The sequence below is a fragment of the Astyanax mexicanus genome, chromosome 20, assembly GCF_023375975.1.
Source record: "Astyanax mexicanus isolate ESR-SI-001 chromosome 20, AstMex3_surface, whole genome shotgun sequence".
Lineage (NCBI taxonomy): Eukaryota > Metazoa > Chordata > Actinopteri > Characiformes > Acestrorhamphidae > Astyanax > Astyanax mexicanus.
In genome coordinates this window covers 9,650,843-9,669,774 of record NC_064427.1, presented here as the reverse complement: position 1 = coordinate 9,669,774, position 18,932 = coordinate 9,650,843, and the positions used below count along the sequence as shown (strand labels likewise).

At 35.6% G+C, this 18,932-nt stretch overlaps 1 protein-coding gene across 1 annotated transcript; it reads left to right on the top strand.

The window, feature by feature from the left end:
- Positions 1 to 1,059: 1,059 nt before the first annotated feature.
- cldn7b (claudin 7b) lies at positions 1,060 to 16,958 on the top strand. The gene is made up of 4 exons (XM_015608826.3): positions 1,060 to 1,620; positions 12,240 to 12,404; positions 12,672 to 12,756; positions 15,271 to 16,958. The coding sequence occupies exons 1-4, from the start codon at positions 1,398 to 1,400 to the stop codon at positions 15,428 to 15,430; spliced, it is 633 nt and encodes a 210-aa protein (XP_015464312.3). The 5' UTR covers positions 1,060 to 1,397; the 3' UTR covers positions 15,431 to 16,958.
- Positions 16,959 to 18,932: the final 1,974 nt, after the last annotated feature.

The following is an 18,932-nucleotide window of genomic DNA, read 5'->3' as shown; positions in this document are numbered from 1 at the left end:
TACATGCATTTTAAATTCATTTTTATTAAATAAACAATAAATGAGCAAGTGTCTTAATATAATTTTAAAATGTACTGTAATAACAATTACAACAACAATGTAGAATAGAAGTCTAGGGCATATAACATATTTAGCACATCTAAACAACCAAAAAAGTTACTAAGACACAAAAGGATCTTTCAAGGACATATTTTCAACATATTGAACATATTTTAACAATCTAATAATTCAATTTTGTTTTAATAATTCAATGTTGTAATTCTAAAAAAAACGAAAAGTGAACTATAGTAACTAACAGTGTAATTTTGTTTTAACTCTTAAAACTATTTTTTATTCCTTGGCTTTTAACACAGCAAGAAACTGTGAAACTCTTTACTGTTTTTTATTTCTATTTTGTCTCTAGTGTTTTTTGTATGTTTTATAATTAATCTATGTACTACACTTTATTTCAGCTGTCAATATTTTTAAAGTGCTCTATGAAAAAAGTTGAGTTAGGTTAAGTTGAGAATTTCTAAATGATCTTATATTTACAAATGTGAAAATGCTATTTATCCATTTTGATAATTAAAGGAAGAATAAAAAAAATATCAGGAGAAAGATCATATGTATGTATATGAATATTCATAATTCAGAGGATCAGCAGAAAAACATGCACAGTATATAAGGCTATACTTACCACTGTTAATTTTACACTTTAAGTTTATATGATGTATTATATGAATACTATTTGATTAATAATGCTGGCAAATTTACAGTGTAGGGTTCTGAACATATTTATTTACCACTGAATGTGAAAGAGGCGATTTTTTTTGGAAACCTAAGTCATTACTGTCATTGAAAATCAACGTTTAACAGGCAGTAACGCCAAATATGGGCATACGGAGGACTACAGAATGACGCAGGACTTCCGTGCTCTTTTGTAGCGTGAAAGGAAGATCCTATCCTAGTGCAACGAAACTGCTCCGCGCGCTCCTGTTGACCAATAAGAGCAAAGAAAGACGTGATTGTCCGGAAAACGGGTGTGTAAAAAAACAACGCCTCCTTTTAAGCGCTCTTCTCCTTCAGCCAACCAGTTCCCTCCATTTCCACAGGGCAGCTTCCAGCAGCAACAGGTGCTTCACACACCTGATCAGCAGCAGATCAACAGCAGCAACAGCAGGACAAAGGAATTAGCTGAATTAGCCGCTTTTCTTAAGGTTTAGAGGAGGAATTTGGCTGGAGGGCAGCTGAATAATTTTAATTTATTTTAATTTGATCCTTTAAACAAGTGGATTATTGCGTTTTTTTCTCCTCAGCGTGGTTAAAGATTGTTTGGTTCAGCCCAAACTCTCTCAAATCCTTTTTAACCTCAGAAGGACAGAATAACTTTTAGTTTTTTAGAAGTTTAAAGCAGTAAAATGGCTAATAAAGGGCTGCAGATGTTGGGTTATATCCTCGCCGTCCTGGGTCTGATCGGGATCCTGGCGGGGACGATCTTGCCCCAGTGGAAGATGTCTGCCTATGTGGGGGATAACATCATCACGGCGGTGGCGATGTACGAAGGCCTGTGGATGTCCTGCGCCTTCCAGAGCACGGGGCAGATGCAGTGCAAAATCTACGACTCCATGCTGCAGCTGAACAGTAAGTGTTCGATCTCACCTGACCTAAAGTTACTCACACAGGCTTATTCATTAATTTAGTAATTTATTTATTAATTGCTTAGATGATAATCATTAAAAAGCAATTAATAGATTCGTTTTTTCTCATCACAATAATAAAAAAAAATAATAATTTAGTGGTTGAGATTTAAATACGGTATACGCTATTTATTATACAAATGTTTGTAATGGTAGCTAAAATAGTAATTAGCAAATAGAAATCTGTAGAAATGTAGCTTTGTTTTTGGGACTACTTTTTCACTCACAACACCCTTCATGTATCCCTCCACCAGAAATATGTTTTAAAAATACATTTCAGAACAACCGATTTAACACTATTGTGAAAAAAATGATACAGTATTATTAAAGTAGTATTATATCACTATTTATTGGACTGGATTAAATTTGATTTCGACACATATTGCAAAAAATACAAATAAATACATAAATATTTAATTAATTAATGCACAGAAACCATGTTCATATTCATAACGTTTCAAGAGTTCAGAAATCAATATTTTTGAATATACATCTTGGCATGTTTTCATTCACCAGTCTTACACACTGCTTTTGAATACCTTTATGCCACTCCTGGTGCAAAAATTCAAGCAGTTTAGCTTGTTTTTTTCCCCCATTAGTTTGTAGATACAAACTTTTTTATTGTTTATTGATAGCGGAATTATATTTTAGTATTGCATCACCAGGTACTAAGAAACATAAATTATGATATCAATTTAGGCAATGCCACTCAGTCCTAACTGTACAGCATTCTCACACTAGATTACAGTGTACAAAATGCTAACTAGTGCACAGGGTTATTCAGTTCTTGTTTAGTGGTGGTGTATCAGTATCGGTATAACGGCAGGTTCAGCACCCTCAGGTGTTTGTGAGCTGGTTAGACCTGTTGGTTGTTTGGTGATAAAGAGTAAAGCTGTCCTGCTGGGTTGTCTGCACACACGCAATGGCTTTCTCCAACACTCCCTCACACTGCTGTGATAATGATGGGCCATTTTGGTGCCCACCGCCTGGCCAAGCCAAGAGCGTAACTCATTTGGAGCTGAGATTGAAGTGTAAAAATGTGTCCTGCCTCATAAAGTGTGTCTTTATTTTCAGTTTTATTGTTTTCAAGGTGGCGTGTATTTGATATTGGCACAGATAGGCTTCACACTTTGGTTGTATCGTTTGTTTTAAACTCCTGTTCCATTTTAAACCCTGGCATAGTATAGTATAGTATAGGACTTTGGAGGGCATAAGGAAATGTGTTTAATGAGCCGGGCACGTTCCATATAGGGTAGTAGCTTTAGGGCGTGGTGCTCAGTGTGTGTGCACCTGTATGAGCAGGATGGTGAAGCTATTGAAATGTTCTTCCTAAAAAAAAAAGAAGAATGAATTTGTTGTGTTTTCAACACTTGACTCTTTGAGTTTTACATATGTATGCATTTTAACCGTGCTTGGCTCCAAGTTAAATGGTTTTCTGTTTGTTTGTTTGTTGACACAATATACTCACTGTTTTTTCCCCCCTTTGTCTTTGTACCTGGTCTGGAAGGGCGTGGGGGAGATTTTATCTGTAACCGTGCCTCAGGGCTTATACAGGATTTTTACGAATAGAAATGGAGCAAATGAAACGAAATGTTTATAAGAAGACAAATAAATTAGGTTTTGTAGGATTAAACAACTATATATTATTTTACACATGCTAACATCCATTTATCCATTAGAACAAATCAGTTAAACACCTGTCTTTTAGGGTTGGGGGTTAATTATATTACTGTTTAAATGTGATAATAGAATTATTAAGATTGAGGGAATCTCAGTAGATTAGATATTTGCTTTTATCGACCCTTAAATAACTCTTATGTGGCAGTGAAATACAAGTCGGATATGTTTGCATCATGTTAAATATAAAAATTGCATGTAAGGTTGATGAGGGCTGCTTACTATACAAAAATAATTTAAAATATTACTAGTATTCCTGAAAAATAAAATAAAAATGAAATAAAATGTAAAGGAAAAAATAAGCTTGTGCATCAATTAAAATGGTGCTGTCTCTTTAAAAAATAATGATTTATGTAAAAACTGAAACATTAAATCGAATTCTGAATACATTTTCTACTCATATATTTGAAAAATATCAAGATTATTATTATTTTTTTTGTGTAATCTTTACTTTAGCAATTTGTTGGAATCCCATAGCTTATAAAAAGATTTAATAAAAAATGGCAAAAAAAAAGGGTGGGTATGTGAGATTTGTTGAGGCATTTTCAGATTGCACGTGGTAGCAGCATTGTTTTACGCTGATCCCCATTGGGTTAGATTGTGTTCCAACTATTAGAGCAGTGTACCACTACCACCAAAAAGTGCAGATAGCGATGCGTTTCCATGCCCATAACCACACCTCTGCCAGACTACAGCTTACCAGCTTCAAAATTCAGCTTGGTTCAACTTTGGCTGTGTGGCAAGTGGTACAGTGGCAGGAAACGTGTGACGTGAACTCACGTGACCAAAGAGAAACAAAAACGCGAACGAACGACTCATATTAGCGATTAGTGTAAACCATGTGCTGTACATCACTTCCCTACACAAAAGATAATAGGAGGAAGACCAGAATCAGAGCTTGTCTTAGAAAACCTACCTAATATCAGCTTCACAAGGCAACCACAACTGCATTGAGCAGAGCGTAAAGTAACGCACCATTCTTTATTGTATTATGTGCTTTTCTGTTATTGTCTGCCTTACATAATGCCTAATTTTAAAACTAGACACTCCCTACGTCAGTGTAAAATGGGTTGTTTGTGAATATAGGCAACATAGGGGGATATGCTGTCTTTTTTTTTTGTCACATTTCATAAATAGTGACCTACCACAGGTTGTTTATGCTTCATATTACTTATTAACCTATTTTAATCCAAACTAATGAATAGTGGTTGACATTCTATGATACAGGCTCTTTAAATAACCACACAGAAGAATGAAAGGGTGTCTACACAAAGATTTCTAAGCATTCTAAACAGATTGAGATTTATTTAGCTCAAATAACAGTAAATTTACAGTAATGGATAAAATAATTTGCTTTGTCAAAAGCTGAAGAAAAGTTCCTCAAAAGAGTGTGTCGCCTTTACGCCTGGGTTGTTCATTACTGCAGTAATGATTACACGGCCGTGCTGCTTCAGGTCCCATCCCCTCCTCCGTTGGTGGAAAGTCCTCAGTGTCCCAGTATCAGGGTGGGTGTGGAGGGGGCGGAGTAAAGGTGTCACATTTGCTTGTTTGTTCCAGAGCCAACCTATGCAAATCCGAATCCACATCCACATAATGGCGTGTTGCTTGGACAGGCCATTTGTTTTATAACCTTCACTGAGTGGTGCTGCTTTCAGAATAGAAACGTCTAACACTGTGGCCTTAATTAACACTGGCTAGGCCTTCTTTTTTCTTCACTTAAACATTTAAACTCTAAGCAAATTGATTAAAAGCTATTAAAAATATTATTTTTTTTATTTGTTTGCTTTTTTTTTATAGTTTAATAGTTACCATGTGAGGTCCCACAGGGTTCTACTTTAAGGCCCATGAAACTCCTGTAAATTAAGACTTATATTATTGATTATTGTTGTTGTTCCATATGTGGAAACTAAGCTAGAGCCTGTTTTGAATTTGTTGTTTTTGTGAGGTGAAAAAATAAAATAAGTATATTTAAATATCTTCTAATATTCAGCACACTACCTGTTCCTGTTTGAGTTATGAGGAGCAGTCTGGACTGTTTTTTAAATAAATGACCCAATAAAAACACATCATTGACACACATCAGTGTTAAAAGCACTGTAAGCTAATTAAGAAAGTGAGGTTAAAAAAAAGAAACTGTCATATAAAGTCTGAATGAATGAATTTAACAATGAGCTCCTGGACCGAGATATAAAAAAAAAATTGTTTCCTACATTCATTTCAGTCTCCAGAAGCCTCTGTAAGCCTCTGTGTTTATGGCTGCTAGTTAACAGTCCATACGTGAGCGTTTATTATTTGATTTTCTTTGTTATCGCTGTCTTTGATAAGCCTTATCTATTGTACACAGCTTTTATGGCACCTACAAACAAGAATACAAGCCAACTTTGATAAACTCTTGTTAAGCTAATGTTGTAAATATAAGGACGCTACTGCTGATAATTGGGAAAGTGAGAATTAGGAATTAGTCCATTTCTGCAGAGTGACACCATAAAGCCTGGCTGGTTATTAACTGGTCCTGGTGACCCAACACTTACAGTAGTGAACAGAGTAATAGTTGTATAAAATGATGATAATTCTGTAAACTACTTGAATGCTCTAATATTTGCTTGATTTAAGTGGTTTTTCTGTATGATTATACTTTTATATATACTTTTATATATAATGGTTATAATGGAAACCATTAAAATCTGCAGAGTAGAAGGTTCTCCTTGACCATGGATGGGGTTTAGAAATTACTATCCTAGGTAACTGGTGGTGTAAATGAAATATAAGCATAAAGGACATTTTTATGGGAAGTTTAATTTAAAGTATTGATACTTCCTGGACTGTTCTACAAACAATACAAGCCTAAAGCTGTACATATGAGCCAGGAACCACTAAAGAACTTCTATACTATGTGGTGAAGTGTAATCCGGTGCTGCCAAGTAATTAAAACCTAGAGTGGCCCTTTTGGTCTATGTTTTAATTTGTTTGCGCAATAAATGAGTGTAAATACAATGTATTATTAATGGTTTTTCATTCAGGTCTTGTCTGGTTCTTTGTTTGCCACCACATTGGAATGGCTTTTGTTTGATACAGAAACTATGTGGACAGGTTGAAGGAAAACACAGACAGAGAGAGAAAGAGATAGACGGTGGGCGGTTCCACAGAGCGAAACTTGACCCTCTCTCGCTTGCGTTTTCTCTCTCTTTTTCGCTCTCACACTCTTTCTCCCTTCCCCACAACTGGTTAGACCTGTTATAGGCCAGCATGTGTACAAAGAGAAGCCGGTGACACACACACACACACACACACACACACACACTCACACACACTCTCACGCACTCTCAGAGGAGGCTTCCAGATGGAACCAGTTTGGCGCACCTGACCACAGGTGTAGGGGGATGGGCTTTTTGCATTCAACAGCAAGAGTAAATGAATACAGACTCTTTGTACAAATCTTTCAGTTGAAAAAAAATGGCAAAAAATTTGGTTGGCAAAATGAATCTTGCCATTTTTTTAGCAGGTGATTCCTTTCTGGCTAATGATTGGCTTAGAGTATCATGTGAGAAAAGAAGTACAAGAAACTCATTGTTGCTGAGAAATGATCAGTTGTGTGATTCATTCACACCTTATCAGCCCATTATGAAATCCATCTCCAACAATAGTTATTTGCACATAGAGACATTCTTTCATAAAGTTTCATGATGTTTCTCAATAATAGTCTATAAGTTCTTAAAGGTTTTTTTCCTGCTCAAACACGCCCTGTTTTTTTGCATCGTAATATTAAATAATCTCTTTTTAACCAGTAAAAAGTACAAACCAGGGGTCACCAGCTCTGCTACTGGAGATCTGCTGTCCTACACACATTAGACCATATTAGAGCCTTAGCCTACTCAACCCAACCTGACCCAAATAATGATTGCCTTCAAACAGTTTTTTGATTAGATCAGGGGTGTCCAAACAACGGCCCGTGGGCCATTTGCGGCCCGTTTCCTTTTTTGGAGCGGCCCGTGAGGTATTTTAGAAATAGAATGAAAGTTGGCCCGCTGTTAAGCAGGATTTTATAATGTGAGATTCAAAGTTAGGAGTCAGAAATGGGCCAAAGAGTCTAAAAACGGAGAGGGTTCGCATTTCTAGCGCAGAAAAACGGGCCAAAGAGTCTAAAAGCGGAGACAGTTCGCATTTCTAGCGCAGAAAAACGGGGCAAAGAGTCTAAAAGCAGAGAGGGTGCGCATTTCTAGCGCAGAAAAACGGGCCAAAGAGTCTAAAAGTTGCCGTAATTAAGGAGTTTAATATTAAGAGGCATCATGAAATTAAACATCAATTTGAAAAATCTTAGTTTACACAACACTGTCAAAGATAAAGATAGTAAGTAAAATGGTGTGTAAATAAAATAATCAGGAAAAAAGTATTATTTAAAGTGATATATTTCATTATGTGTTTTATTACGGAGTGTGGCCCGTGACCTTCAAATATATTTCTCCTTCTGGCCCCCAACAAAAAAAGTTTGGACACCCCTGGATTAGATGAACAAGATTTGCCAGACTTTGGTTGAAGCTAGAACACAACAAGATTTGTCCTGTATGGCTTCATGTCTTCTGTATATCCTTTTTAGTTTTATGTTGAGAAACATCGCAAATCATGCTGTTTTTTGTTTTATTATTTTATTGGATTTTAATTATTTTAATTATTTATTTTTGTAGCACTCACCATCCACAAAGATGCCTCCAACAAAAAAAGTTTAAGATGTGCTATGACAAACTATCCAGTAGGACGGTATCTTATCATATTGCAATACATGTTTTTATCATATTGACATGTTTTTTTTTCAAGCCTATTAATTATATGCTTTAAAAACACTTAAATTATAGATTCTTTCTATATGAAAAGTTTAATTATTCCTTGTTATGTGGTTGATGGTGTTGGGAAAACCGCACTACCCTCTGCGCCGTCTCCAGTGTGTTCCCCTGGATTCTTTTTTTTTTCTTTTTTTTTTATGGAAGCCCGAAGTAGAGAAGTTTTAGAGAGACAGGATACTTTTTTATCTTCAGCAAAGTAACAATTTAATAAAAGAGAGCTCTGGGAACGACTTCCACTCACAAGGAGTTCAAGAGAAGAAGTTCAAAGATTATTTCACAGACAAGCATTTATAGACAAACCCCACCTCAAGCTCACAGTGGAAGGCACCCTAAACAGTTCCCCAAAAGCTGGTTCTGGCTGGTCTTGATCAGAAGTTGTCTGTCTCAATTCATATCTGTCTTACATGCACAGTTTGCTTAACAACCGCCTGGTCTTGACCACCAGGCGCTAATGGCCAGATCTTGCAAGTAACGGACCGTTAAAACGGAGAAGTATTTTAGAGAACTCAGTGTGAGTTTGTGTCTACTGTCTCAGCTGCCTTCCTCCACGCTGCCCGAAACATGTCAACATGTTCCCTTTAACTGGCCTCTAGGTCAGTGGGGCAAGCTTTGTCAATTCATGTTGCCTACCATAGTATCACACCTCTTTCATATTCATAATGCATTTGATTATACTTCCTTAGCTTGATTAGTACTGATTATAGTAAAATTAATGATTATAGTAAAACTTTTTCCCCACAATGGGCATCAAAAATGGAAAGGAAATCAATGTGCTATGCATAAGGGAGTGTTTAAATAGCAATATTTTAACAACCTGCCATTGCTGATTCATTGTATCTGCCTGTCAAACATTGCAATAAAATATAGTGCACTGTACATTTTTTTTTCTTCTTAAAATATCATAGTATAGCGTTTTTACCATAGACTGTGTATAGCTGGACAGAGCATTGTCTCTCAAAAGTGAAGCCACTACAGGTCGGGCGCCCCCTGCTGTTCGGTTGCAGAAAGCTGTGCAACCACACCCATCCCTAGGTTTCAATGGCAAAACAGACAACTTTCAATCACGTTTTTTTCTAATATACTGTAATTCTACCTCCGTTATTTAAATGCAACAGCTAGTGTAACCTCTGCTTATATTGTCAAATTTTTATATCCTCACAGAACATTTTTTAAAACGTTTTTTTTTTTTTTTTTTACCTTATTCAGCTCTATTCAAAAAAGGTGTGGTTATTGTAAAAGGGCTGGTTATGGGCGGGACCAATAACAGCCGTCAGCTCTGCTCTGCTCTGCAGCCTGTGACCTCGAGGCAGCCCTCAGGGGCAGGTTTATTTAAATGAGTAGGCTGTCTCTCCACAGTCTTTCTCCCTCCTCTGGTCTCTACTGCTTTTTTTACAGTCTCTGTTTTTTACCATATTGCCCAGGTCTCTTATTTTGTGTTTTTCTTAGGTAGTTAGAGTGTTAGAACAATATTGGCCTTTTACTACAGTTTGCAAAAATCCTGTCTAGTCAGAAGTTCAAGAAGTTTGTCCACTGACAATTCATATATAATTATTTATTTTTATTACCGAAAAAAAAAATAAAGCACACCACCACGTGATTTTTTTTTTTTTTTTTTTTTTTTTTTTTTTTTTTTTTTTTGTCTTTAATGCACCCTGTGTTCTCAGAAAGTGGAAGTCCATACAGCATACATTATTCTCCCCATTCTAACCTTGGTCAAACCAGTCCAATCGGTGGACTGGGACTTTCCAGAGCTTCCGTTGTCCTCATCCTACATGCTTCTCTTATTACAATACCAGGAACCATGTATACAGGCCTGTTAACTAATACCAAACCAAACACCTCCAATTGGTTTCAGGATAGTGTATAATTTATTTAAGGTTTGTTGGGTTATAGGTATTAATCTCTCATTAGTTGTAGTTTCATTAGCTACACACCAAATATGACTTCAATGAAAAAATGTCTCCAATTGGAGACAAAAGATTGTTCATAAAAGCTAAAAGTTGAAAGTTAGAAAACCCCATCATAAGTCATTAATGTCCATTTGCTTTTGAAGACCATTGCTCATAGGACAAGTTTCATACCCCACCTTAAGTCAATTTGGAAGGATTAAGAATTACAAATAGTACTTCTACCAACAGATCTGAGATCAGAGTTCGTGGTGGTGGTGGTGTGAAATGTGATGCTTCACAGTGTGGGTGTACACAGTGCTTAGCTGTTAGTAAGACAAAACCATAGGCTGTATAAACTGTATGTGAGTGAGTATACTCTACAACAGGGGTTGAAAAGTGAAGCCTAAAATGTCTCATGTCCCTGTGGTGGCTGGCTCCAGTACAAAGTTTTACAGCCATCCCACCATTTCCATGTAAAGAAATGGAACAGAAAGGAAATTATAGTATTGTAGTATTTTGCCTGTTTATTCTGCAAGCAATCCTCATGTAAAGCAAAAACAAACATGGTAGCAGCTTCCATGTTGGCCATGTTTTTGCTTCAGATCATGGGCTTTACTGTCCATTCTTTTGCCCAGTCTGGATACCTAATTTACAAAATTAATAATACTCAAGTTGCGTCACAATTTATGGTGTTTTCTTTTAATTCAATTTCATTTTCATTATAGTCCTTTCATAGTTCTTGTTTGTCTTTAAGGCTTTCAGTTTGTTTTTATCAATAATTCTCCTTAGTCCTGGACTATACAAGATTCTGGGATGTTGGATTCTGTATTGAAATGAAACTGTAATGTTACATTTTCCAGTCCGTACGTTAAGAATAGGCTATCACTACACATCTTTAAATGATATATATATATGATATATATGATATATATATATGATAGTAATTCTAATCCATGTAAAAAAATATCACAATATAGTCTTAGCGGTCTAGGACTAGGTGTGGTCCCTAAATGTGAAACCAGCTGACCCCATTGTTTTAGATAAGTCCATTATTTAAAGACTTAACAAAATCAACGTTAAATCAAATTGGATCTCATATATTTGTGGGAAATATGGCATGGAAAATCTTTTTAATCTTTTAATTAAACATTTTTGTTGTCTTCTAGTAAAAAGTTCTTTCCTAAACAGTACACATACATAGTGTATTTTAATGCCAATCTAGTTGAATGACCCTTGAGGCAAAACTGTTAAAAGTGATGAATCTGTTAAATCTTAACAAAAAAAAAAAAACTTAAATTGGTTTAACTGGGCTAATTTGACTCAAATATTGGTTTAATGGTCAGAGTAATTGGGTTAAATACAGCTTTTTACAGAAAATTAAAATTAAATTTTTGTAAAAATATGTTTGTAGCTAAGATTGACATTTTTAAAAATAGTAAATTTATTAGAACTATGCATTTCACAGAGAAAACACTCTAACACTTTAAATGGAGAATCCTATGGTTGTAGGAAATTTTAAGGTTTAGCTTCCAGTTTCTTTCCAGAAGTTTTGTGTACAATAATAGTAGCTTAAAAAAATCATTTAATTCAAATTTATCATTTATTAATCATTGAAAAGTTATTTATTTCAGTAATTCAGTTTAAAATGTGAAACTCTATACATCTTTATGTTATATAGATGTGTTGTACATTGGCTGGTGTTGGTCCACTGTTAAATCAAGTCCACCAGGAAATCTTACAGCACTTCATGCTGTTCTCTGATAGCAACTTTTGTGGAGATGTGGATTTCATTTTCCAGCAGGACTTGGCACACTGCCCACACTGCCAAAAGTACCAATAGGTCTTATATAATATTCTAATTTTCTGAGATACTGACTTTTTTTTTAATCATCAACAATAAAAGAAAGAAACTCTTAAAATAGACCACTCTGTGTTTAATACATCTATATAATATGAGTTTTACATTTTGAAAAGTTACTTTTTTTTCAGGAATTCAGTTCAATAATATAATTTTTTTTACATGTACCTGTACATCTGTCGGATATCACATCTGATGGACTGCACCTGATTACACCTGCTGTTTTCTTTTAAATTAGTTAAACACTTTTTTTAAGCATTGTTTTTCCTAAAGTCCTCTTTGTTTCTTTATCTCTGTGCAGGGTCTCTCCAGGCCACACGGGCGCTGATGGTTGTGTCTATCCTCATGACTGTGATTGGACTGGGCGTGGCCTCCATGGGCATGAAGTGCACAAACTGTGGGGGTGATGACAAAGTGAAGAAGTCCCGCATCGCCATGACTGGAGGAATCATTCTGCTTATTGGAGGCAAGTTTGTGGAACTCGTTTTGAGTCAGGAAACTTTTTTTTATTGTGTACCTGTTAGCTGTTCTTATTCTATAGTGTAGATCAGTGGTTTTAAGGGCTGCTTTTAGGGAACTACCTGCCAAAACACCTTTGATTCAGCCCTAATTTACCTCATGATTGGCTGATTGGTGAAGGAAGTGAAAGGATTGGTGACAGTGCTGTGGAGATGTTTTATAGGATTAAGACATTTAACATCATTTTTTTTTTCTGTTGTTTTTTCTCTTATAGCTCTGTGTGCCATCGCTGCCTGCTCGTATTTCTCCTATCAGATCATTCAGGACTTCTACAACCCCTTCACCCCGGTCAACACAAAGTATGTACTCCTGCCAGATCAACAGCTGTTTTCACGTAGTTACAAAAAAGAGAGAATAAGAATACAGTTAAGAAATATAACATTATATAACATCATTATCTGGGGTGTGTGTCTAACTGTCTAAGTTTGGTGGAAAAAAGGGAGGAAAATACTGGATCTAACTGGAATTAGATTCAGGGGCTTTTATAGGAACAGTGACTGACTCAATGAGGAAGTATACTCCTCTGCATTTAAATCAATGGGAAAGATGACTGTAACCAATTGACTTTGTAAATAGGAAGGTGTTCCCACTTTGTTATACTTTGTAGAGCTGGGCAATGTGGCCCAACATTGTATCAAGACTAGTGGTGTCAATCAATAAAAAAAAGACAATATTCTGTGATAATCTGCGATTAATCACAATTGATCTTCTTAAGATGCTTTATAGAAGTTTTATAGTGAATATTTAAATGTAAAATGGAATTATATTTATATTAATTGTCAGTTAAAATACTAGTATATATAAGCCAATGTGGGGCGCTGGTAAAAAAAAAAAAAAAAAAAAAAAAAGCATGATAATTTGGATATATCATTTTTTTTTTTTATTTGGTGTAAACATATCAGCTTGGTTGTTAGCAAATTAAGCTCTAATTCAGAAATACTAAGTACAAAAAAAACTTAGCGTTTAATATTGCTCACATGTTCACAATGGGGTGAGGGGATGACCATTTAAATGGCCTGGGGGAAGTATGTAACATCCAGTATTCAGTATTCATGTGTACACTGTTCATTTAAGAGCTTCTTAAGCTAAGTGCATAGTGTAGCAGCTCTGAGAGTGTATAGAGCCAGAGTGTGGAGAAGGGTCTCTCTGCAGAGCGGCAGATTTATTAAAATTCTTAAAAAAAATATATATATATATATATATATATAAATGCTAATACTACAGTGTTTTAAACACAGTTATTTTGTTTTTCAAAATGTGCTTTTTGCTTGAATGTTACAAAACGTGTCCATGATGAATCTTAATAATAATAGTAATAATACTGCTAAGGTTTTCCTAGGAAACAATTTAACCCTCTCTCTACCTAAATACAATGATTTAGTCTATCCATATCGTGCATGTATTTCAGTTGGGAGCGTTTTCTGATATGGTGCTTTAATCTATCAGAATATCCTAAAAATACACACAATGAAACACTATGGAACACCAGCATACCCAGACTAAGTTGTAACTGCAGATGTAGAAAAGCCTGGGGTGTATTTTTCGTAAAGAGCCAAGACGCTAATAGATGTAATGCTGCAACCCTATGATTATGATGCGACAAGTCCTGCATAATTTCGTAGTTTTCCCAGTGGTCTTAGCAGAAGTACTAAGAGCCAGCCCTCCAGGATCACCATTAGCCCCAGCTGCTTTAGCTTAGCATTTCCCAAATCCTTGTCCTGTACATTTTTAATTCATTAACTCCTTAAAACAACCTTATCAACTAGTGGTGGGAATCACAGGGCATCTGGCGATCTGATGATGTCACGTTTTGTTGTGCATGATAACGATGATTCTGTAATGATATTGTAATTCTGCAATATTTGATATATATTACAAGACATTTTTTTCTGATAATTCAGTGTCTGTTTAACTAAAGAGAACAAAATAGTTCTACATAAATAAATACCAGGAATTCTGGATTTCTTTGCGTCAGTTTCACAAAATATGAAAAACTAATATTCTTCACCACAGGTTCACCCTATTTGTGCCTTGTTTATAAAAAAAAACAAAACAAAAAAAAAAAAACATTTGATGCCACGTATCGATACAATTGAAACAATACATCCCAGTATCGATATATTGTCCCATGCCTAGTATCAACTCTATAATTTGTTTGCTCATTCATTTCTAGTTGGATCGGTTGGGCAGTGTGCCAGAAACAAAATTGAGAAACACCTTCTTAAGCTAGATAAGGCTGTGTTCGATTAAATCATGTCTCAAATGGCTTTATATTCCATTTGTAGTCCATAAAACAGATTCCAGATTCAAGTTGTGCCCTTATGTATAATGTAAATGTTATTGTTGCCCATCACTGCTCTCTTGGCTAACCGGAAATAAAAATGCTGGTTTGGCCAAATGTGGAAGTATTAAGTGCCCAGAGTCTAATGGAAACTGTGGTCAGCAGATCCCATTCAGTATCTGTTATGCTTGTGCATTAACACAGTTATCTACGGACGAACAGCGGAACAGCAGCTCTTCCCTTAAGAGACCAAGAAAGGTCAATGCAGGATATGAGCAGATAAGCATTTCCATCCTGATGATCTTCAGAATGTGAATGGTTCCTAAATAGCTATAACTATAATATATTTCTATGTTTCTTAAAGAATTCTCTCATTTTGAAAGGACTTTTTGAGACCGCACCTATTTTAATCTTCATCTACTTTTCTTGTTTCAGGTAGTCTGGATGGTTTAAATGCTTTAGATGCTTTAGGTGGCTGATTTCTCCAAACAAAAGCTCATACTCAAGCAAGTCTCTCTCTCTTTCTCCTCAGGTACGAGTTTGGGTCTGCCATTTTCATCGCCTGGGCCGGCACCTTCCTGGACGTCATGGGCGGAGCTTTGCTGGCAGCGTCTTGCTCAAAGAACAGGAACACCGGCCCCAGATACCACACCAAGTCCCGGCCGCCCAGCAGCTCCAAGGAGTACGTTTGAGCGCCACCTGGTGGGCAGGGTTGAGAAGATCGTGACCTGCAGGGCGGAAGGGTGGAGGATGTTCTGTTCTGCTGGTCTGAAACCAGTTTTATAGTTGGCTTCACAGTGATCCTGGTCTCAGATCAGCTGTGTTCAGAACTTTTACCCAAAAACAGGCTGTTACCGGCCTGTCCCTGATCCAGCTGTTTTTAAAACTATTTTTATTTACTTCCATTGATGTAAAAGTGCCTTTTACCCTGTTTTATTGTTTTTTATTTTTTACAGTTTCAATATATGCTCGCTGTAACTAACACACATAGAATCAAGAAGGAGAAGCCAAAATAAGAGCTTGAGATTGATTGATTGATTGATTAATTAATCTGTAAAGTGTAATAGAGCAGAGGAAGAGCCTGTCATGCTCAGGGAAAACTGTGTATATCACTTTGAACTCATTTTCCTATTTAAAGCCAAAGTAAAGGCAAACATGCCTCTCCAAACATCTGTGTACTCTGAGTATCTTGGAAGGCCAGACTTGAAGACTGAAAGCAAAGGTGGGGATTGGGTATTAGCATAGAGTTTATATTCAGGTCAGCATACACAGCACAGAAAATTATTTTAAATGGAAATTATTAGATATCTATAAAATGATTACTGTACTATTAATTAGTTATATATTAAAATGGTTCCATAGATTACCTGCAAAGGGATTTTTGCTGTTGCTGCTGTACCACTGCGGTCAAAAAAACCTTGTTCTATACTGTACAGACCCATTTAAACCATATTTGAACTATTTTTATTATATTAATCTCTATTAAGTGCACGTTTTTTAGGTTTAAAGGGTTTTACTTTTCTGTAAAGATTTTAGCTATCCATGAGGCCTTTACACTGTAAAACTTTTATAAGGTAATTTGTTTTTTCTTTGTAAAGGCTTTTTCCAAAATTGTATTAGGAAACCAAAAAGAACAAAAAAACCTTTGTCTTCCACTGCATTGATTGCAATTATTTCACCTCAAAGTGCTGTAATTTAAATAAAACCTAAGACTAGACTTAAATCATACATTTAATCATGCGACTATAATTATAAGACAATTTTTTTTATATATTTAAAATGCTTTCTCTTGTTACTGTAGCTCTCAGAGACATGCAACTTTTTTATTTCCCTCAATAAATGATAAAGTTGTCCTTTGTCTAAGCTTAAACTCTCCCCACCTTCCAGAACAAAAATATGCTTTTCAGTGGTTTCAGGCCGTGCCCTCTTCAGGCCTCTTTTTAATCTCAGTGACTCAGTTTTGTGGAAGCTGTGCCCTTTTCCTCACCTGTTCTAAACCTGACAGCCTCCTTTTCTTTAATATTTGTTTTAACTCTGATAGCGCTTTATCATCATAGAGCTGTAACAAAACCTCTTATATACCTCCTCTCTTAAACCCACTCATCTGTCTGGAGAAATAGCTGTAGATGTTTTTTTTGTTTTTTTCTCCTGCTGGTCCCAATCATTTTTCCTTAGCCATATCGGATGAGAAGCTTCTTACTTTCTTTTTAAAATGTTATTATTTTATGCCAATTAATTTTATATAAATAAACAAAAAAAAAATTGAGTGAGCTGTTTTGTCTTATTTATTAATGCATGTTTTAATCTTTTAAAGTCTAACTCCCTCACACAAGAATTTAAAAGCTTTTTATCACATTGTTATGAACACATTGCCTGATGCCTGGGACATTGTTTCACCATTGATTGACTGACACATTGATAAATACTACAATAACTATATATTCTCTGTCTTGACTGAGTTATATGAACTTAATACACATAAACAGCCCACTAAAATACAGCTACAAACCACAATAGTATACAATAGACCCAACAATGAATCCTTAATTTTCCTACAAGTACAGCCGTTCAACAAAGATCACTCATTTGTATGCCTACAGGACGCCAGAGCAGCCAAAACATTAAGTACACACAAAACTCATCAATCAGGCAGCCGATTACTTAGCTTCACGTTGAAGGGCAGCCTTTAAAAAGGCTTTTTAATATAATATGACACAATATCTGTCTTATTTCCATGATAGTTAGCTAATTATTTAATTAATCCAGCATGCGCGCTCCGTTTTACCATTGGCGTAGGAACCGGGGGGGATGGGTGGGACATGTCCCACCCAATATTGGAAACAGGTGGATTTGTCCCCCCCAAAAATTATATCGTTTCGCTCAGATCAGCTGTACTATTAATGAGGAGACAGACCGGACCAATCACGGAGCCGGTTCAGGTATTAAGTCCCGCCTCTCAGCACAAACAGCCAATCAGCTTGCTGGTTTTGCGGCCTGCGGTGTGCTAGTGGAGGAAGCCCCGCCCCCTCGTTGTGAGATTTAGCAGCGGGATCGGGCTGCAGCAGCTTCAGCTGATTAAGATCTGGATATACGGGGATTTTTCTAAAAGAAAGGTAACGATAGGCTAACCACATAAACTGTGATGATGTTTCTGATAGCTGGTTAAAAATACAAGACTCTAAATCAGCACACAGATTAAACCCACTGTGATTAATAAACTGCAGCTGTTTGAGTGAGTTAGCTTAACTTTGGAATTAGATAGATTGGAAGTCAACGTTAAAGAAAAAATAAACTATATACGTAATGTTCAATTTGCCCTGTACCTGATCAGCTAATTACTGTTTCATTTTTAAACTGTCTTTATTAATTTAGGATTACAGGATTTACTGTGAGCAATAATGAACAAAAATTCATTTAGTTAACTAGTTATCTAGAAGCCAGATGTAGTGGATAGTCAGAATTTAGTACAGTACTTTATGTTTGTAGTTTAAAGCAGTTTCTTAACCCTGATCACTGCCCCAAAATTGTGTTTTCCACCTGATCCAGCTGATCAGCTAATAAACAGTCATTTACTGAGTTTACTGAGTTTAATCATGTATATCCAGCAGTGTATTAGACACATCATACCACCACTTACTTTATTAAATGTCTTTAAAGCAGAGAAAGCTCTAGAATATGTAGAACAGTGTTAATATTCAGTAGAATATGTAAGAACAGGGTTCACAGTAAGGCCACATGTCCTGACGTTTATAATTAAAATCTTTATGAAACGTAAAGTTACATTCTTTTACATAAAAGGACACCAATCTTTAGAAGAGCTCTTAATAGAAAAATAAAAGCGTAGGATTTTTTTAAAGAGTGGAGAAAATGTAAATATACAACAGAATTGACATGCCAATACATGATTATAATAATAATAATAATAATAATAATAATAATAATAATAATAATAACCAAATCTGTTATATTATTTTAAATATTAGGTGATAACTGATCATTTTTGTCATATGTATATGTATATGCATATTTTTTTCTTACAACAGTAAATGTAATGTGAAGTAACATGTTTAGGTTGTAAAATCACCTTGTTAACTAATAAAAAACAAAATACAGAAAAAAATTATTATTTGTGATTAAAAGTAATTTCCACAAATGTTGTTCTAAGAAACTATAGGGTGGGCTTGGGTTCATATT

Excerpts from the sequence above, each read along its gene's own strand:
- cldn7b (XM_015608826.3), top strand. The coding sequence starts at position 1,398 with ATGGCTAATAAAGGGCTGCAGATGTTGGGTTATATCCTCGCCGTCCTG. Across the intron at positions 1,621-12,239 it reads CTCCATGCTGCAGCTGAACA|GGTCTCTCCAGGCCACACGG; the intron begins GTAAGTGTTCGA and ends ATCTCTGTGCAG. Across the intron at positions 12,405-12,671 it reads AATCATTCTGCTTATTGGAG|CTCTGTGTGCCATCGCTGCC; the intron begins GCAAGTTTGTGG and ends TTTCTCTTATAG.